Source organism: Sardina pilchardus, chromosome 22 (assembly GCF_963854185.1).
Source record: "Sardina pilchardus chromosome 22, fSarPil1.1, whole genome shotgun sequence".
In the NCBI taxonomy this organism is placed as follows: Eukaryota; Metazoa; Chordata; class Actinopteri; order Clupeiformes; family Clupeidae; genus Sardina; species Sardina pilchardus.
Genome location: NC_085015.1, coordinates 18,711,443 through 18,732,982, shown reverse-complemented (window position 1 = coordinate 18,732,982; position 21,540 = coordinate 18,711,443). Strand labels below are relative to the sequence as shown.

Below are 21,540 nucleotides of genomic sequence, written 5' to 3'. Positions count from 1 at the left end.
GTTGAGTGAGGGGAGAGTGGAGAGAGGTGGAGGGGGCAGACTACGCGTGAGTTCGTGTACAAGAGAGGGGAGGGAGGAGAGAGAAACAGCCGCCTTCAAAAATGGCGTCTTCAAGGGAAAATGACTAATATTATGAAAAAAAGACGAGGCCGCGATCTCAAAATCTAGTTGGATTAAATCGGAATCAGGACGTTGATTATTTTTTTAGGTGTAGTATATCGTCTCTTTCTCAAAACGCGAAAACAAAGGGAGGACGAAAATATGAAAATAGAGCAGCACCATCTTATTCGGATGCGTCGACAGGGCTAGCTCGATGCTAGCTAGCTCACAACAAATTTGGGGTGGGAATTTTTTTGCATGCCATATCGAAATGCATTGAGATTACACTTACTCCTAATATCGTGGCACACTTTGCTTGAGAATTTAGGCTATAATGTAACAGCGGTTGATCCACCCTGCGTGCGTGGCCATTAGCTTACCTTTCGACTCAAGTAAAGTAAGCGGAGAGAGGGGAGAAGAGGCGGAGGAAAGGACGTGTACGGTCATATGTGTACATCAGTCATTTATTGCTTTCCTAATTACATTTGATTATCTTTTGCAGCACAGCCATAGGTTTTCATAGAGAATGTTTTTTGTTTAACGGTAGGGGAGGGAGAGTAAGACAGGAGGTAACGTTTTCTCATTATTATTTCCAGAGGACGGTGAACACCCCCTCTACCCTCTCCTCCATTTCTCTCCCTCTCAATATGCCGTATTTCCACTCGCATGGATTTGCTTTTTGAACGGAGGATAATGAACAGAACCTGACAGTCACGAAGACCTAGTCGCACAGTCGGGATTATTGGAACCCGCGTTCCGCTGCCTCCATCAGCTCTGTCGCACATATTTCACTAATGGATAGAAATTACCCAGGAGCGGGCTTTGGTGATCTAGGCGCAGGAGCAGGATGGAGCTATGAGAGATCGGCGAAGGCAAGGTAAGAAATTGACCATGTGGATGATGCATATCACAACTCTGAAAATAAACAATTAATCTGATAATCAATAACATTAACATCGCCATTAGACCCCCACCCCCCGCTTTTTGTTGTGAGTGACCTAACACTACCCAGGTTACCGCCGTTACGAAGGTGTCTGAAACCTCCATCCAGGCTATCAATTGAAAAGCAGTGCATGTGGGAGGGGGTTGGGGTCTCGGAAACCCCAGGAATGTGATTGACAGTCCTAATGTGGTTTGGAAGGTAGACATAAGGATTTTTTGGGTGGAGAGAGCAGAGGGAGGGCGGGTTTGTGCTCTTGCCATTTATTTATTTATTTTAAATTACTGGATCTTTTACAATAATTCACGCCTCCCATTAGAATGAGACCTTGGCCCTAGACACATGCTCTGTTAAAAAGTGACAGTGGACACACATTTAGATTGATTACCATAATGATGCCTTTTGTCTAAAATAATAGAACCACACAATTCCTTGAACACACTTAAGGTGACATTGAATGTCTAATGCACGGGCTTGACAAATATAATGCATTGTCGCGACAATTAAATAGAAATAGCAGTCACGACGACAAGTTAACGTTACCTGCTTTAATTTAATGACAACATACACTATTTGAAATTCCCAGAGAGCATGGTGAAATCTAGGTGTTCCCTGATGTATTAAATTCTAAATAGGACATCTCCAAATTTCCCTCAGTAATTAGCGACCCGACTGACGCATGACGCCAATATTTTTAACATGATTCCTCCGGTCCCAAAGTTAATTGCTTAACACGAGCCACATTTTAGCCTTCACCATAAATCCATGCTATGCTATGGGTCGGGAGGCGTGTTAGGACAAATTGTCCATATTACACCAAAATGCAAACTGTTAAATGTGGTAGCTAGTATAGCATGCAATTATTCTGCTATAGCCTTTTACTGAGATATTCAGTGTACTAAATCGGGAAGTTGTGATCACTGCCGAACAACGCGTTAGCCGGGTCAGCTAACAAGGCCTTCGGCAGGCCTCGGTTACTGAAAACCCCGTAGCCTGCAGCCGATGCTAACATACTCTTCGAAATAACGCCCGTAGCACACACAATATTGATAAACCACATTTAGCCTGTGATGCAAAATACATGTTACTTGATATTACTTGATACTATTCGTCCATTTGATTAATAACGATTATCGCAAAGTCATATGACAAGGTGGTCTATTTTGCCAGCAGGTTAGCTTGCTAAGCGCGGTACATACAACTAACTGCTCGGAAATGGTTTTCGTTTGCATGTCTAGATAGGGAGTTTCAGTCGTGCATCTTTTTTACGGCATGGAAATTGTTCTAAATGGCTTTCTGTGGGCCCAGTGGTACTGGGGCTCTACGATATCCTCACAATTGCATTTTAGGTGAAATAAATCTGGCGTTACATCCCATCGGAGCATGTGCAGCTGTACCCCTACAAAACCCTCGACCTATTTTCTGATGGAAATGCATTCTATTTTGGTACTTTACTATTTCAAGTCAATTCAGCATTAAATCCCATCAATTTCTACCCACAAATCCTGTAGTTTAAGCAGATATCCAGAAGTAAACAGATATGTCACGACCTATTCTGTTTTTTGATAACTTTGTTGATTTTTTATTATTATTATTATTATTATTATTATTATTATTATTACTACTAGTGGTAGTAGTATACAGTCTCCATGAAACTCAGTATTGATTTTTTTTTAAGCCTGCTTAAGACTTACACACACACTCCCTCTATCTTCTCTCTCTCCATCTCAGTCTGGTCTATGGAAGCTCCAGGTCATCGCATCCAGAGTCAGAACTCCTTCACCGGCAGGCCTACGGCACACCCCACCCTCTGCAGGGCTATGCAACTAATCACCACCCAGGTAGCTCTGGCCAGGGAGGAGCCTGGGGTGCAGCTGGGCGAAGTTTGGGTAAGATTGCTCTTCATTTCAAAGTTCTGCTGATGCCTCGTTCTATTTCATGCCTCAGTGAGAACGCTAATTTGAATGCGTGCAATTTGTGCTGGATTTATCCAAATAACAGATGATTTGGATTCTAATTTAGTTAGATCTAGTTTAATCTAATGTAGATTAAAATGTGGATTTGTAATGAAATATCTCTCCGTTGTCTTGTGGTGCTCGTAATTCTCACTTCTATGGCGTCAGTGTTGACTGAGAGTGACAATCTAATCTAACACGACACACTGATGTTGTTCCAGGCCTGTCAGGGTTGTTTGATGCAGGGCTTCACCACGCCAGCCCCTCAGGTGCGGATGCATCCGTCATGAACCTGATCTCTGCCCTGGAGTCCCGCGGCCCTCAGCCGCCGCCTTCCGCCTCCTCCCTCCTCTCGCAGTTCCGCACGCCTTCCTGGCAGACTGGTGAGCTACGGGCGCCGAGCGAACGAGAACCCTGAGATTACCGATCTATTTTTTTTTTGTTTTATCACCTGTTGGATTCATAGCCCTGGCTCTCAGGCAGTAAACTTGTAGCCATCCCACCGGATGATTCTCATTTGATGTTTATGTTTAGTCTGAGTTGTCTGTGACAAGTGCTTTCTCAAGTTAGATGTTTAAATATTCAGTGCCAGGGCTGTATCTGCATCTCTTTCTCTCTCTCTTTCTCTCTCTCTCTCTGTCTCTCTCTCTCTTTCTTTCTCTCTCTCTCACTCTATCCATTGCTACCTTTCCTTATTTATCTTTTTTATGTCTCCAGCGATGCACACCCCAGCCCCAGCCGAGCTCTTCATCTCTGGCGCCCTTCCCGGATCTGGCTCCTTCCCATCGTCCTCCGCCCTGTCCGCCTATCAGCACCCGGCCTCCTTCTCCGGCCGCTCCTTCCCCGGCGTCTCCCTGCAGGACGCCTCCACCTTCAGCCCCACCTCCAACGGCCTCCTGTCGCCGCACGACCCGCTGCTGCACATCAAGACGCCCTCGCAGTCCAGCCTGGGCTTCGACCGGCTGCTGTCGTCCCAGGGCGCGGCGGCCGCCGCCTACCGCGGGGGTCACGACCCCACTGGCGGCAGCGTGTCGTCGGCCCAGGCGTCCGCGTCGGCCTCGGCGGCAGCGGCGGCGGCTTCAGCGCGCCACCTCCAGTCGCACCAGTTCAACTTGCTGTCGTCGCAGCTCCAGGATCAGTCCTCGCAGCTGTACGGCGCCTCCGTCTTCTCCTCGGCGCCGGCCCCGCCGCCGCCGCAGCCGAGCACCCAGGAGCGGACGGCGCCGCGGCAGGACAGCGTCATCAAGCATTACCAGCGGCCCAGCTCGGCCCAGGCGCCCTCGTCCGCCCCGCACCCCCTCCAGCACTATCTCAGCTGCGGGGTGTCCGGGTACCAACAGCCCCCGCCGCCGCCGCCGCCGCCCCCCTCCCACTCCCGGCACGGAGGCCTCTCGGCCTGCAGCCCGCTCGGGGAGCACAGCCCCTCGTCGGACCACAAGCCCTCCCCCCGGATCGAGCAGTACCGGCCCATCATTCAGCCGCCGTACCCTTCCTCCTCCTCCTCTTCCTCAGGAGCCGCCGGGAAAGGGACGAAGAGCAGCTCCAGCAGCGGCTACTCGTCCTCCGGCTCGGGGTCGTCGTCGCGGACCCCCCACACTCCCCCGTCGGCGTCGTCCGCGTCGTCCTCCTCTTCCTCCTCGTCCTCCTCTTCCTCGGCGGCCGGCGTGCGGGCGTCCAACTCCCTCCCGACCTCCAGCTCCACCTCGGCGCCATCGCGCCAGCAGCCGCCCACCCAGTCCGCGCCCCCTCCCCCTCAAACGCACCCTCAACCGGCGCCAACATCCTCCAACTCCACACAGCAGTCCATACCCAAGTCCTGTCTGTCCGGCTACGGGTCCCCCGTGGCCTCGGTCAAGCCCTCGAGCAGCCTGACCGGTCAGACGCCGCCACAGCCGCAGGCCCAGCCTCAGTCTTACTCCCCCGGTCAGCCCCCGTCGTCCCACCTCTCGCAGTCGTACGGCGGCTTCAGTTCCCCGCAGGCCCACGACCTGCCCTCCGGCAGGGGCTCTGGCGCCAAGGGCTACGGCAGCATGGGCGGACAGTCCTACTCGGCCGACTCCGTCTACGGGGCGGATTCCGGGTACGGCTCGTTGCCGCCCTCTCTGGGGGGCGCCGGGAGCCCGTCGATGGGCTACGGAGCCGCCGGGCACTCGCCCGCTCTCCTGCGCTCCGGAGGAGGTGGCGGATCAGGGGGCGGGGGCAACAGCGCGGGCAGCGGGGGCGGCGGAGGTGGCAGCAGCGGAGGCGGCGGTGGGTCGTACCACCTCCCCGACTCCAGCCCCTCTCCCTCCGGCAATTCTGGAATCATCCGTCCAGGGCTGCACTCCCCCGTGCCCTCCCGGCCTGTCCAGTCGCCCGTCGGGGCCGCCGGCTCGAACAAGTACCTGTCGTCGGTCCTGTCCCCCTCTTTCCTGCCGTCGCCTCAGGGCTACCCCGACACACGGGGACCGCGCTCCCAGTCCTACCACCCCCCGCCGCCGCCCAAGTCCAAGTCGGACGCGGGCCTGCTCGGGGTGGCCGAGAGGGGAGCTCCGCCGGAGGACGACGACGAGGAGGACTTCCTCATCCAGCACCTGCTGCAGTCCCAGAGCCCCGCGCCCCAGGCCTCCCACCACCACCCTCCGCCGTCGGCCCAGCAGCAGCAGCAGCCTGTGGCCTCCACTCAGGATGCCGGCAAGGGTCTGGCCTACGAGATGAGCAAGAGCTCCGAGGAGAGGTACCACCTCCAGAGCGTCATCCGCACGCACAGCGCCACCTCCAACAGCGGCGTCTCCGGACCCGGCGCCAGCGCGGGCCTGGACGGCCAGCTGGAGATGTCATTGAAGAAACAGCAGCAGCAGCAGCAACAACAACATAAACAACATCAACAACAACAACAACAACAGCAGCAGCATAAGCAGCATCAACAACAACAACAGCCACCACAACAACACCAATCGCAACATCAACAGCAGCAGCATCAGCAGCAACACCCGCAGCAGCACCATCAGCAGCAGCAGCAGCAGCAGAAGAGCAGCAGGTCCATCAACGACGGACGGGGCAGCGCGGAGCAGGCGCACCCCCACTCGCACCACCACGACGCCCTGGGCTCGGTGGTCCACTACGGCCGCGGCGACCCCTACTCCCAGCACCCGCTGTCGCAGCACGCGGCCGGCCACCACCCGCACAGCTCCCACTCGTCCCACTCCTCGCACGCCCCGCACACCCCCACGCACCCGCACCTGCACTCCCACCCCCACATGGAGCTCCAGAAGAAGGCGCAGGACTCGGCCGACATGGCGTACGTGTGCAAGACGCCCGAGGTGCCGCCGCAGCATCACCATTCGCACCAACACGCGCAGCAACAACAACAACAGCATCAACATCAACAGCAACAACAACAGCATTCACAACAACAGCAACAGGCGCAGCAGCAACAGCAGCACCATCATCAACAACAGCAGCCTCCGCCCCAGCACGCGCAGCACCACCCACAGCAGTCCCACCCGCAGCAGTCCCAGCAGCACCACGCGCCGCCGTCGCGTTCATCCCAGTCGCAGTCGTCCATCTCCATGATGGACTCTCCGACCGACCAGCCGCGGCAGCCTCCGCACCTGCTCCAGTCGGTCCTCTCCCACACCACGCGGAACAAGATGGAGGCCCAACAGCAGCAACAACAACAACAACAACAACAGCAGCAGCAGCAGCAACAGCACTCCATGAGCCAGCAGCAGCAGGCCATGATGGAGGCGGCAGCCGCTGGGGGCGTGACGGAGAGCCAAGCCCGACAGCAGCAGCAGACGTCCCAGCTGCAGCTCCAACTCCAGTCCCAGGCTTTAGAGTCGGTGGGCCACTACGGGCGCGCGTCTCAACAACAGCAGCAGCAGCAGCAGGACCAGTCTCGGTCCAAGTCCTCGACGGTGTCGTCCCTGGACATGCTGGAGCGCTCGCTCTCGCGGACGTCCAGCACGGAGGGCGGCATGGGCGACGAGAGGGGCAGCGGCGGGGGAAGCGGCGGACGAGGCATGGGCGCTCGGGGAGAGGCCGGGAGCGGCGGGTCCATGGACCGCCACCGAGCCCAGCAGGAGCAGCAGCAGCAGCAGCAGAGACACCCGTCTCACCACGCCCAGCAGCACCACGCGTCCGAGCTGCACTCCTACCTGTCGGAGCCGGACCTGGGCATGTCGGCGGCGGCTGCCCACGGGCACCATATGCCCACGTCGCACCACCAGGCCCCTCCGCCGCCACACCCAAACTCCCACCACCAACACCCCCACTCACAGCAGCAGCAGCAGCAGCAGCAGCATCCTCGCGCCCAGAACCACCCGCACCACATGTCCAACTCGCAGGCCGGTGGGTCAGCCGGCCAGCAGCAGCAGCAGCAGGACGGTCCTCACCCCGGTCACTCGAGTCAGCTCCAGCAGCCGCCTCCGCTGGAACAGGCGCACCAGGCGTCCGAGCAGCAGCACCAGTACGACACGCGGAGCCCGGCGGTCAAGCCCGGCGACATGGGCCAGGGCCCGCCGCAGAGCCAGAGCCAGAGCCAGAGGTACGTGCCGCTGCCGTCCATCTGCTTCCCGGACTCGCTCCTGCCGGACGAGGACCGGTCGTTCTTCCCGGGGATGGAGGACATGTTCTGCCCCGACGAGTACAAGTCCAGCTGCCACGGGGGCGAGAACCAGGGGCAGGAAGCCGTGTCACAGGGCCACGGGGGGCAGGAAGGCATGGAGGGCATGAAGGGGGCAGGATCAGGTAGAGGAGACGGTACCGAGGGCGGCTACGACATGCTTGGACACCACAGTGACCAAGGGTACGGCCAGTACTGCCCCGACCTTTCCGAGTCCGACAACGGAACCATGCACCTGGACCTGGACTCGCTGAAGACTCACGAGCTGCCGTCCACCGTCAACACGGAGCAGCTGGGCCTGATCCAGTCCCAGCCGCAGGGTCTCGGCATGGGCGGCGCCGGAGCCATGGGAGACGGTCCCGGGAACAAGATGCAGAGCGCCGCCGGTTCCGGCCCGGGCGCGGGCGGACTCACCTCGCCGATCTTCTGCTCGTCCCGACCCAAGAAGCTCCTCAAGTCCAGCTCCTTCCACCTCCTCAAGGAGAGGCCCGACCCCAACTCCATGCCCAAGAAGAGCTACGCGCAGGAGTACGACTTCGAGGACGACGAGGACAAGGCCGACGGCCCCGCCGACATCCGCCTGAACAGCCGCCGGCTCCCCGATCTGATCCCCGACCTCGTCTCCAGCTGCCGAAAGTCCGGCGGAGGCGGAATGGGAGGCGGCGCCATGAACCCGCTCATGGAGGACCTCGACTTCGGGTACCCCTCTCTCGGCCCTCCCCCTCAACTGCTGCCCCACGACGGGCCCAAGAAGAGGGGCAGGAAGCCCACCAAGCCCAAACGGGAAGGACCCCCACGGCCGCGGGGTCGTCCGCGGATCCGCCCGTTGCCCGAACCCCAGCTGTCGAGGAGCATGATGGGCGAGATGGGCACGGGCTACGTGCCCCCGGAAAGAGGCAGGGGCCGCGGACGAGGCAGAGGCCGAGGGAGACGAGACGAGGCCATGATGGACATTGAGATGACACACAAGGAGCAGAACCAGCTCTATCATCAACACATGCAGCAGCAGCAGCAGCATCACCAACATCAACAACAACAACAACAACATCATCAGCAGCAACAACAACATCAACAGCAACAACAGACGATGCCCCATCAGCACCAGGAACCCATCAAACCCATTAAGGTGAGCAAGAAATGAAAGCTGGTCCATTATGCTATCTCTCAAATGCTACAGATGAAATACTGCTGCTTTTAATGAAACCTTTTTAGAGTCATCATACACTCACACACTCACACTATCTTGTGCACAGGAAAGATTGAACTCGATTGCAATCAGTGATATCGGTCTAGATCTACTGCAGTGCATTGCCAAGAAGTTAATCCAGTTGTAAAAATGACAAAGTGTACTGAACTCTACCCGAACTGTTGCAGAGCATGATACCAACAACACCAAAAAACACTGACCAGAGTGCACATCTGATGAAACAGTTGATAACAGTGTCTCCTCTAAATATAAGCATATGTGTTAAGTGCAGCGTGACCAATCGTAAACGTACGTTCCTTCCTCCTGCAGATCAAACTGCCCATCAGCTCGGTGCCGTCCTCTGATGCCCTGTTGCGGACGGACTCTCTGTCCGGCACCGACCAGGCGCTCTCTGACGGTTCCGTTGGGTCCGCTCCCTCTCTGGGCCTCAGCCCGGGGACCCCGGGCCCTCCCGACCTCAGCAGAAGCCAGGAGAAGAGCAAGTCCAAGAGCCAGGAGGTGAGAATGGACAACTTTACCGTTAATATCCCAACTATTAGCCACGGCTTATACTGTACATTGATTTTGCCAAATTTCTTCAGCCATTAGGTTAATACACCGTTTTGGTTTCTTTTAACTTGCATAAAACACTGTCCTGCGGCTTATACACAATGCGGCTAATACACAGGAAATTACTGTAAGGCATCAAGAGTTTCAATTTGGCAACACACTGAGCACTTATCACTAATAAACTCAATAGAGTAGAGCATTGTTGTGAATATGTTTATGTCATGCATCATTACTCGTTGTTTGTGAATCTTCTCATTTGTCCTGTTCTACCCCCTTATAGGCTGACGACAAAGAGCCAGAGAAGTCTGGCTTTATGGCATCTTTCTTGGACTTCCTGAAATCCGGCAAGAAGACTCCAGGGATGGGGATGCCCCCATGTCCCGGGGTTGGCCCTGGCAACGGGGACGCCTCTCCGGGAAAGACGGGTGGGATTCGTCCCCTCTCTCCCCCTCCGCCCCCGCCCCCACCACCCCCGGCGTCCGGCGGCTTCGGCGAGAGCGAGGGCGACGGCAGCCTGTCGCTGGGCAGCTGCCCGAGCCCGTGCAAGCGCCTGGACGATGAGCTCAAGCGCAACCTGGAGACACTGCCGTCGTTCTCCTCGGACGAGGAGGACTCGGTGGGCAAGAACCAGGACCTGCAGAAGAGCATCTCGTCGGCCATCTCGGCGCTCTACGACACGCCCCAGCTCAGCACTTCGTCGTCGCTCTCGGCGCCCTCCTTGCCCCCACCGCCTCCGCCGTCTCTCCCCGCTCCGCTCACCCCCACCCAGCAGCCTCCCGCCCTCAGCCCGCAGCCCCCGACGCACACCCCGCACGGCCAGCACGCCCACGGCCTCGGTCAGCACGCCGAGCCCGCCGTGCTCGAGCGTGAAGAGGCGCCGGAGGAAGAGCCGGAGGAAGAGCCGGAGGAAGAGGAGGAAGAGATGGAGATGGAGCAGGAGTCAGAGGAGCAGCAGCAGCAGCAGCAAGAGGAGCTGCGTCGGGAGGAGGAGGAGGAGGAGGAGGAAGAGGAGCGAAAGGACAGCGAGGAAGAGGACGAGAAGGACGACACCGAGGAGGACCGAGTTCCTGAGCTCGAGATGCTGGGCGTTCCGAAGGTCGGAGGTAAGACAAAAAGACCCATCAATGCAACCCAATTCTCGTAAGAACCGTGGGGTTGCGTTGACCTACATTACACACCTGATTTGTGCCGGAGCTATTTTCACCACTCATGATGCATAGCTGCTCATTCTTCTGCATTCTACCTCTTTTTCTCCCCCTCCACAGACTCTCCAGAACAGACTCCTCTGCCAACGGGCCCCTCTTCTCCTCCTGCCCTCTCTCCATCCTCCGCTCCTTCCTCCTCTCCCTCTCCCTCTCCTCCCCCGCTCCCGCCTCTCTCCCTCCCGTCACCCCTTCCCCAAGAGGAGGAGGAGGAGGAGGAAGAGGAGGAGGAGGATGCTCCGCAGCCGGACAAGGAGGAGCAGCAGCAATCGTCGGCGGCGTCCTCTCCCGCTCCCCTGAGCCCGCTCGCCCCCTCCATCCCCGTCCTCTCGCCCCCGCCGCCGCCGCGGCCCTCCTCGGCTTCCCGACCGCCGTCCGCCCCCCTGTCGCTGGACGCGGCGGGAGGAGGAGACGACGACGACAACGACGACAACGACGGCGGCGACGACGACAACAATGTGGCGCCTACCGCCGCCGAGTCATCGCCCTCCCCCAGCCACTCGGGGGGAGAGTCGTCTCCGGCGCCGTCCTCGCCCGCTGCCCCCGAGTCCCCTGCGTCCCCTCAGCGGGCGGCGCCGGCGGCCCTGGTGCCCCCCGAGTCTCCGGAGGAGCCGCCCACGCCCCAGATCCTGCCGCTGCACCTGGCGCAGAAGCAGCCGGGCGCGGCCATCACCGGCGAGAGCGAGGAAGACGAGAGCGAGAGCGGCGGCGAGGGCATCTTCCGCGAGCGCGACGAGTTTGTCGTGCGCATCGAGGACATCAAGCAACTCAAGGTGGGGATATCTGCCTGTGTAAATGGGGCCTAGCTGTTCTCTTGTTTAGAGGGTACCCCCATGTCTCTGTCACTGAAAGTTATTGCTAATCATATCAACAGTAATAGCACACACATGCTTTCCTTTTTTTTTTTTTCACCTAAATGTAGATTTGTGTGTGTGTGTGTGTGTGTGTGTGTGTGCGCAAACTTGCGATAACTCACGCAAGGGCAAAAGTGTTGACACTGTCAACTGGGGTGTTACAAGTGTAAAAGAGTTAACAGGCACCATTTGTTTTTCTGGGTTGAGCCAAGTAGATGGAAATTGAAACGGTGGTTGTTTTGGCTTTAGAGAAGGCTATGGGAACAGTCCTTGTGCTGAATAGACCAATAACATTACCATAACAAAAAAAGAGAGAAAGGCCAGAGCTAAACCTGATGACTTTTAATGGGCGTCAGTCACATTGAAATGTGTGAGATTTTTCACCCATGAGGTGTTAGGGTCGTGACCTCGGCTGACATGGCCGGAGACATTAGATCTGGCAACCCAATGTGCTGAAAGCCAGCTGTAATGCTGTAGATCTTTGATCACTAGCTCCACTTCAACCCTCTGGTAATGCTGTGTTTGCTAGAGCTCACTACAGTACATGCTTGGGTTGTTTCAGTGGTTTTGATTATGGTTATGATGAAATGAGATGGGTGTTTTCATTATTGTCGTGATCGTGTGTCGTGTTCTCAAAAACACTTTCAAAGAGTGATTTCATGCTTGTCTTCACTGTTCGCCACCAATACAGCATCTATTTTTAGGAAGCATTGGTAATAGATACTCACTCTCTCTCTCTCTTTTTTTTTTTTTTTTTTAATCCCATGTCCTCTGCGCCCGCAATAGAACAGATGGCGGTATAACAGCATCCATCACAGTTTACATGAGCAGCAGACTAAGGACGAAAGTCTAATTTTGCAGTCATGTTCACATACAAATGTCTTTTATGGAAAGATATGCAAAGACGTGTATATGCGCAAAGCAAATTGTACTGTATGCAATTGATAGTCTATGAGATATGGACCTATGTGTTGTAGACCCATGGTTTGCATAGGTTTTGGAAACGTGAAATGTCAGATCAGTTTTCAGAGATGACAGAATACATCATATGCCTATTTCCTTGTTACTGAATGCATATTTAGCATGCACAGGCACAGTGAATGAGCGAGTTTGATGCATTTCAATTCTTTTAAAAAATCAGTTAACTGTGCATCTTCTAAAAAGTTTACTTACTCAACAGATTAGTTATTGTTTATTGTGGTGCCACTGTAGGCTGTAAACCAAAATCCTCAGCCTGGAAACATGACTTGTTTAAATCATTAGCGAATCCAGCTTTTTTTTTTTAATGTTGTAAATCCTCGGAATCAGATCAAGAGGTTGACGTTGTGTTTGCGTGTCTCTCTCCGTAGCTGGCGCTGCAAACGGGCCGAGAGCCGCCGCCTATCTGGAGGGTGCAGAAAGCTCTGCTGCAGAAGTTCAGCCCCGAGATCAAAGACGGCCAACGGCAGTTCTGTGCTACCAGCAACGTAAGTGGGGCTCTATCGTGCAAGCGCTGCATCCGGGTCAAACAGTTTGGATTTCTGATTGGACAAGAGGCATTCCGTGAGTCGGGATGTATCCATGGGCCATGGACGAGTCGCAGCCACGAGTCGCATGTCCTGTAGTCATCCCCACTCATAGTGATATTACTATAGTTCCCATCATCAGGACTGCTACTGATGATTGTTTTCATCGGTTGGCTATTTTCTCAATTAATCGATTATTTGATTAACCGATATAAAAAATCAGAAAATGGTGAAAAGATGCCAATCAGTGTTTCCCAGATTATTGTTTTAGATTCTGTCCTTGGGTATGTCGATATGCACCGATATTCATTTGTTTTTGTTTTTTCGATGTGTGGTGTCAGTATTTGGGCTACTTTGGTGATGCGAAGAAACGGTACCAGCGGCTGTACGTGAAGTTCCTGGAGAATGTGAACAAGAAGGACTATGTGAGAGTCTGCTCCCGCAAGCCATGGCACAGACCCTCCGTCACGCTCAGGTATAGTTCCCCCAACGTTCTCTGGATGCTTACATTGTTGTTAAACAGCGGCCCACTGTTTGAATTATCAATACATCTACAAGCGGGTGTTTTTCTGTGTTATCTCAACTTCAGATACAGTGTTACATTTCTTGTGCTGTATTTAGGGGGATTTCCCCTCAGTGGCCAATCAGCAGCCAGGGCCTGTTTAGCATGACACAGCATGCTGCAGGATGTGATCGTGCACAATTGGCTGGCATCAGTTTCAATCGCGCCGCATGTTATACCTCTTTCATGGTACCATGTGTGTTGCAAGTAAGCCTGAATGCCCAACCAGAGGAGCAAAGCAACACAAAGCAGCATCACCAACAGAGCAGCAGTCTTTATGAGCATTTCACTGGAGTTCTCAAGTACCAACAAATCCTTCAGTCGTTCCTCTTCGCTGCTTTGGACGTTTATGATCTGATCTCCAGTACAGTAATTTCCGCATATAAGCTGCATTGTGTATAAGCCGCAGGACAGTGTTTAATGCAAGTTAAAAGAAACAAAACCATGTTAACGCCATATTAACTGCCCCCCTGTATTAACCTCATAGCTGAAGACATTTTGCTAAATCAATGTATAAGCCGCGGCTAATAGTCTGGAAATTACGGTATTGGTAGACAAACCACCAGGCCCTTAACGCGGGGACCCCACAAATATCAACACATTCTTCAGTTGCTCCTTCTATTTGCTGTGGCCATTCCTGATTCGATCGGTAACATAACCAGACCAAGCGCAAACCCCTAATGCGGCCACCAACAAACACCCACAAATTCTTCGGTCATTCCTCTTTGTTGCTGTGGCTGTTTTTGAACTGATCAGCAACACAACTAGACTACAGGTAACCGCAAGCCTTGGATGTGGGCACCAACACATTATTATTCTCGTTGCCGTGATGCGGGGACTGCCACACCCAACATCTCAGAGTCAATTCAGGTCACAGCATGACCCCAATGACATTGGCTTGTCTTTTCAGCAGCCTCAGATAACTTTCACAGCTACTCAGTGACCATCCTTGAAAGTCTCAACATCTCAAAAGCCTTCCAAAACGTCTCTAACACCTCCACTGGCCTTGGATCAAGTAGAAGTTTGCCTAGAACTTTAACAATTTATTTAAATGATTTAAGCAAATAAACAGTGGGAGGCCAGTGAGGATGAAAGTGAGTGACTAAACTACAAGTTGTTAGTTGAGTATTCTGTGTGTGTGTGTGTGTGTGTGTGTGTATCTGGCAGGATTGTAATTATTTTCCTTGATTTCTACCAGTCTGTGTAGTCATACATTGTATGACATGTTTGTGTTAATAACGGAAAGGCAGGATTCACAAGTCATTTGACATCTTCCAATTAACACCATTCTCACCTTTGTCCAGGCGCCAGTCCCTTCAGAGGATGGCCGCCCCTGCCAACAACCAGTCGGCCCCTCTGGCGGAGAAGGAGGAGAAGGACAAGCCAAAAGAGAGGGAGCAGCGCGAGACGAGAGAGAGGAGCAACGCCAAGGAGCGGGAGCAGCGCGCCTCCGACCGGGCGGTGAAGACGAAAGAGAAGGAGCGCGAGAAAGAGAGGGAGCGCCGAGCCCCGCCGGCCATCGAGAAGGCCGAGAAGAGGAGCACGGCGGCGGCGACTGCCGAACGCGCCAAAGCGAAGGAGGAGAAGAAGGGAGGCGGAGGCGGAGGCGGCGGCGGCGGAGAGAGGAGGTCGGAGCGTCCCTCCAAACCGGTCCAGGTCAAGGCCAAGGCCGAGCCGCCGCCGAAGAAGAGGAGGAAGTGGCAGAAGGAGGTGCCGTCGTCATCCTCGTCCGACTCCTCGGCCAGTGAGGATGAAGGTGAGTGACTATACACAGTGTGCGTGCGTGCAGTTTGTGTGTGTGTGCGTGCGCAGTGTGTGTGTGAGCTGTGTGTGTGCGTGTGTGTGTGTGTGTGTGTGTGTGTGTGAAGATAGTAATTCCTTTGCTTTATCTCTACTAGTCTATGAAGTCATAACTTGTATGAAATATTAGTGTGTGATATATTAGTATTTGTCTCCATGGAGAAAGCTTTTGTGGTTTCACGACAACCGGAGCGGCTGCAGATGCAGTGCATTTTGTTTTTGCGAAAATGGGAGCTAAATGCACCATAGCTAATTGAAATGGGGCACAAATGTGGAACGTTGAAATGTTGCATCAGGTGGGAGCACACTCCTGCTGCAGAGCTCTCAAATAACAGAGCAGAGCAGAGCAGAGTAGAGCAGAGCTACATGTTTTATTCAATTCAAACCACCCCTGGGTGTTCTTGTGAAAATGTTGTCTTGAGCACACTGTGTTCCAATGCTGTATGAACTTCTCTAAAGTGATGAGACTTCTCAAATTCCCATGGCCTTCTCAACATACAGTTCATTTTGCACAGTTTAGCTCAATTTCAAGGCAACAGCATTATTCACATGGGGACACGACACTGCCAAACGTGCCACACTGCCAAACGTGTCCTAATTCCAGAAAAGAGCATACCTCATATTAGATGTATAGATAATGAGTAGATAATAGATAAGTTATCTTTCAATTGTTTCACTCATAGGACTAAGCCCCCTGTTGAAATTTCTCACGGCATTGTTGCCTGCAAAGGAAAGAAGAAAAAAAAAAATTCAACCCAGGAAGTGAGCCGTTGAGCAGACACACCTTTTGCTGGGCAATAGGCACGCAAACGTGTGACTTTTCAACTTGTCAGCACATTTTAGTCAGCGCAGCCTCGTGCGGAACTGCAGGTTATTCTCATCCACTGATGTGCTCCACTCTACAAACGTCCTCTAAAAACCACACGATTTGCATGCCGCGCAGAGCCCCTGCAACCACAGAGGGCTGTTGGCTGAAGTTTGGTCTGTAGCTCTGAGATGCAAATCGAAATGGACTCAAACAAATTCAAAGTGACTCGCGATATATTGTTATTGTTTTAAAACGGTGATGGCACATCACTCCGCGGTGGTGTAGGCTACTACAATGGACATGGCATATGTTAAGAATGACTATTAGACATGGGATGAGATCATCATTACTCTTTTGAGTTGCTCCATTTTTATTCATCTTAACCATTTTTTTCAAGGTCGGATTGGTGTTTCACTGTAAACCATGTTCAGTGTACTAATACATTACTGGCAATATATCTAGGAGAATGTTTTCTGCATATGAGCTTTGAAAAATACATTGATTGGAGTGATTTGCTGTTACGGTTGGTCATATTATACCATATCCAATGATTAATATGTGTCAGAGCAGCCAAATGCTCTCTGCACAATGATTCAGACTGATATTGATTATTGGGCTTTGAGGCCTGTGTGTTCCAGGAAGCCATGGTGCTTTGAAATGCATGAAAGGATGGAGGAGTTAATAAAAGTCATGCTTTCTCTCTCTCCCTCTCTCTCTGTCTCTCTCTCTTTCTCCTTCTATCCGTCTCTCTCTCCTTCTCTCTGTCTCTGTCTCTCCCTCTCTCTGTGTCTCCCTCTCTCCCCTCTTCCAGTATCTGTGCGAGGTGGGCTGAACACACGTGCCATGAGGGAGATGTTCCGCAGCTACGTAGAGATGCTGGTCAGCACGGCACTGGACCCCGACATGATCCAGGCGCTGGAGGACACTGAAGGTGCGGCATCGACCGAGGCCAACAAAAGCCTTTAATTTCCTGTCATGTCTTGTCATTGTCTTGTCAGTTGGTCTCGTAAGAAATGCTTGCTTTTCTTGGTATTGTAATTTGACCGTGTAATGTGCCCAGTTTATTGCAAAAGGGGCTACAATTAACAATTATTTTCACAATGAATTAAGGTGTTTAATCTGATTAATAGATCAGTAAAATATGGTGGGCAAACATGTCAATCATTGTTTCCCAAATTATGATTATGTCCACATGCCAAAGATGTTTAGCTTTCTGTCAAGAGCAGAACTTATTCAATCTGCCATCAGGAGAATTACAGGAGAATATAAACAAAAAAACGGTTACCAAATAGTTGCAGCCCTTATTAAAATCATATTTATGTTTAATAATTTTCATTATCTGACATTAAGTATTTGGATACTGAACTGAAGGCTCTGGAGAATTAACTTGGCAGCCAAGCTTTAGAGTGTGAACACTGAATAGTGTGATAGACCTGTTAGAAGGACCTCTCATATTTACCCAAGATAATGGCCTTTGTGGTCTTTGTGGTCTTCCTTATCTTTCTACTGTATATTTGTTCTCTTGTCTGTGGCAAGTGATTTTTACATTTTCTCATTGGTACACAGACGAGCTGTACCTCCCGCCCATGCGAAAGATTGACAGCATCCTCGGCGAACAGAAACGGAAGCTCCTGAGGAGAGTCACCATGGCCTCCCAACACCAGGTACCTCACCTCTTCCATTTCCATCCTTATAATCCATGCTAAATAGATTATACACAGAAGAGATAAATGGACTTCAAACGGTGCCTCGCATTCATTTTATGTTATTGCCAAATAGATGTTTTAGGTCAGAGCCCACCCCCCCAGTGTGCTTGCTATTCCTATGTAGCGATGGGAAAAATGGCAACAGTATAGTATGATATAAAAAGTCAGTCATTTTATTTTCCGTCCATTTATTTATCTTTAGTTAGTCAGTTGATAAGGAATAGGACAGATTTCACGGACCTCACAGTCCTACACACTATATCAGTTTCTTTTCCATCCACTTCCCCCATCTACCTGACCGGTTATTGTCCACACACAAGGGGTGGTGAATGCATGATTCGTTCCTCTCCATTAAGATTCATACATTTTATGCCTTTGATGTCCCATGCATTATAAAGGCCATTAAAATGTGTGTGTGTGTTTGATGCGTTACACCTGCTGTCACAAGGGCAACTAGCATGAGAGCACATTGTCTCTGTCCTCATCTTGGTCAGAAGAAACCACAAGTCTTCCTGTGTACAATCTTTGGCTACAAATCTGTTTAACCCTTACAGAGATTACAGAGATTATGACCGAATCCTCTCTGGCGAATCACTGTGTGGTCCTTGAAATGGGAATTATTCTGAAGCTGACGTTTTTTTTGTCCTTATCTCCTTACAGGAAGCCCTTCACACCTTCCCTCAAATATCTGCCGACCCGCTTGATTCTGGAACAGTGAGGGTGCGGCTAGGCGGGGAGGGCTACAATCGGAAAACCCTGAACCGTGTCAAAAAGAGTCTGCCCAAACCACAGGTACAGCCCCAGCCACAGGGAGAGCCAGTGCATTATGGAGTTCCCTAATGTGACGGGGAATTATAATATCTAAAATATTTACAGAGGTCATTTAAGATAGGCTGAAAATGAATACATAGGGATTATTTTGGATCGCTTTCATTTGACTTAAGTATTTAATCGCTGTTTCTTGATCTCTTTTACTTTGTGTTTATAGGATGTGATACCTGACCGTTTTTCTTTTTTCTTTTGTCTTTTGTTTAACAGGACCTTAAACTGTCGACTGAAACGTGTCGCATCTACAGCCTCTATCATTCTCTTCATCATTATAAATACCACACATTCCTACACTGTAAAAAAGAGGTAAGCCAAATCTGGAACACAACCATAATATTGCTGGTGTGGCTAAGTGGTTCAAATTAAATGACAAAATAACAAAGCAAAAGCACAAAATAGTGTGTGAGAATAGTTGTAAATGGCCGTAAGTATTAAAAACAATGATTTATAAAGTATTATTGTTAATGGTTATTCACTGGTAAAATGAATCATGAATGAAAAATAAATAATGTGTGAATATGTGGTAGTGATCATCAGTGTCGCTCTCTCTCTCTTTCTCTCTTTCTCTTTCACGCTCTCTATCTCTCTTCCGTTTCTTTTTTTAGACTGTCAGTATAGAGCAGGCTTCAGAAGACCCTGGCCAAGAGGAGGTGGTGCAGCAGTGTATGGCCAATCAGAACTGGCTTGAGACCCTTTTCAACTCCTTTATCGAGCTCATGGCCCTCAGCTCAAAAGCGTGAGAGAGGCAGCAGGAGCGATGAGGAGGGTCAAAGTGCTGCCCTCTACAGTCCTGGCTGATGTAGTGCAGGCAGAAGGACTACGAGGACAGGAGAAATGAAATTTTAGAACAATTTCATAGGCGAGATTTGGAAGCTGCTGCCATGCCTCGGATCTGTTCTGGAATATTACACGAAAATCTGCCTGACTTCAAGGCATCAGTGCGAAACAAAAAGTGGGTCGTAAATATCCTTTTTGAAACCGATTCTTATAGCTTCAGCACCTGACAAGAAATGGGACTGAGGGTGACGTGGTGAAGAAGACCACCGTCTCCACCCTCTGTAGTGAGATTCACTTGAATGAGAAGAGTAAGAGGCCATTGTGAAACAGGAGCCATCGCATTTAAAAGATAAACAAGCAAACTCAATGGGGGGACAGGACAAAACGATGAAGATGAAGAATGCAACGGTGTGGTTTGAGTCACACCTTGCAAAAAGAGAAAAAAAAAACGTTGATGCAAAAAGACAGATATGATACGGCACTGTGAACCATGATATTCAAGGAAGTACGGAATCACATTTCGATGCAAAAGGAGACTTTTTTTTGTTGTCGTTGTTTTGGGTTTTTTTTTTTGAGAGGGCGCTGTGAGTCAGTTGACTCATTGTGCACTTCATTACTGACAGCGTGAACTGGTTCTGAACAATGGTTAGAGAGTGAAACTGTTACTGTTTTACACAGAATTATTTTTTAAAAAATAATAATGGTTTTATCCTACTCTGTGAGTGACACTACAGAGCAGGTGAGAAGACTGGTAGTGTTTCTAATGACGAGTGAAGAATGCAGTGAGATTTTAAAATGGACTCCGAGAGGATGGGTGGCGGGAGGGGGGGTAAATATGTATTGACATTCAATGCTTCAGGCAATGTGAGTGCTGTGTATGATGTAGAATAATACTATACACGCATTTTTATTATTTATACGAAAGACGTTTTTAACAGGAACTCACATGAGAGAAACACATTCATTAGCCCTTGAAGTAACTCTTTTTCGTTTGTTTGTTTGTTTTATTTGTTTGTTTCCAAAGGTTACAAATGAAATGTTTTTGCCACATTTCCTAGCTTTCTGCCTTTACGCTCTGCACGAAGGATTTGCGTTCAAGGAGGACTTAAAGTGGCGTCAGTTTTAGTGTTTTTGTTTCATTTTTAAAAATAAGATGCAGAGAATGTGGAGGAAGAGAGAAAAAAAAGTTAAATATATTTGAAAACTAAACAGCATTGTAGGCTATAATTTCATTCATTCATTCATCCATTCATTCATTAAAAAAATAAATAAAAAAAACAAAACAAAAAAAACGGTTGTAAGAGAGCTTCGAGAAGCATTCTGCTCCCCACAAGGGATGGTTTATGTACACGTAATATTTAAGGATGTTTTCATTTTATCCGCTTGTTGTTTGTTGGTATCATGAGTATTATTTTGGAACAATCTTAATATTTCTGTTTCCCCCCTGAAAAACAGCCTTGTGTAAATATTGTACAGCTTCTGCCACAGCCCCCTCTGCTTCTCCTGAACATGGACTATCCTTGTATTTGACAAACAAATAAAAAACCTTCAAAGTGGAGTAACATCACTGCAGTCTGCTCTATTTCTTCCACATCGCTTTATTTTCTATATCCCACGGTGTCATATTAGAGAATAATTTACCTGTTTTATAGGAAATGCCATTGTTAATATACTTTTCTAAAGTATGAAGTACTTGTGTGTTTGTTGTTGGATTAAATGTTACAGGAGATTTCTCTTTTTTCCATTATCATTAAGAAATATGATCTAGGTATACATAGCCTAATAGGTCCTCGGTCATTGTAAGAACACTGGTGAGTGGTGATGGTTAATATGACGTTCAGTGTCATACAATATTGTCCAGGATGGGAACAGCTGGAGGGTTGAATGTTTCGGTATTCCGTCAGTTTGCCATGCCCTGTGGAAACTCCCCAGTCTTTCTATTTGCTCTTTCCTTTCTCTTTCAGAAATGTTGCAAATCAATTGAAATGTAGGCTCTTTGGTCTTTCTATTGGTTTATCTATTAATTATTGCTTTCAGGAGAAGATAATAACATCAGCGAGTGATTTGTAGGATGCATTCTACAAACGACCCCCTCTTCCAAATCACGCGTGCACGCGTGAGCAGATTTGGGAGTGCAGGGGA

At 50.7% G+C, this 21,540-nt stretch overlaps 1 protein-coding gene across 2 annotated transcripts; it reads left to right on the top strand.

Moving 5' to 3' along the window:
• Window positions 1–59: 59 nt before the first annotated feature.
• prr12a (proline rich 12a) lies at window positions 60–20,965 on the top strand. 2 transcript variants are annotated; one of them, XM_062527155.1, is made up of 15 exons: window positions 60–976; window positions 2,771–2,928; window positions 3,216–3,377; window positions 3,712–8,726; window positions 9,117–9,305; window positions 9,637–10,459; window positions 10,622–11,331; window positions 12,762–12,878; window positions 13,259–13,392; window positions 14,784–15,235; window positions 16,899–17,018; window positions 17,654–17,751; window positions 18,454–18,585; window positions 18,832–18,927; window positions 19,227–20,965. In XM_062527155.1, the coding sequence occupies exons 1-15, from the start codon at window positions 894–896 to the stop codon at window positions 19,359–19,361; spliced, it is 8,424 nt and encodes a 2,807-aa protein (XP_062383139.1). In that variant the 5' UTR covers window positions 60–893; the 3' UTR covers window positions 19,362–20,965. The 2 variants fall into 2 exon arrangements, with proteins under 2 accessions (XP_062383139.1, XP_062383138.1); XM_062527154.1 differs by having other exon boundaries at window positions 13,253–13,392.
• Window positions 20,966–21,540: the final 575 nt, after the last annotated feature.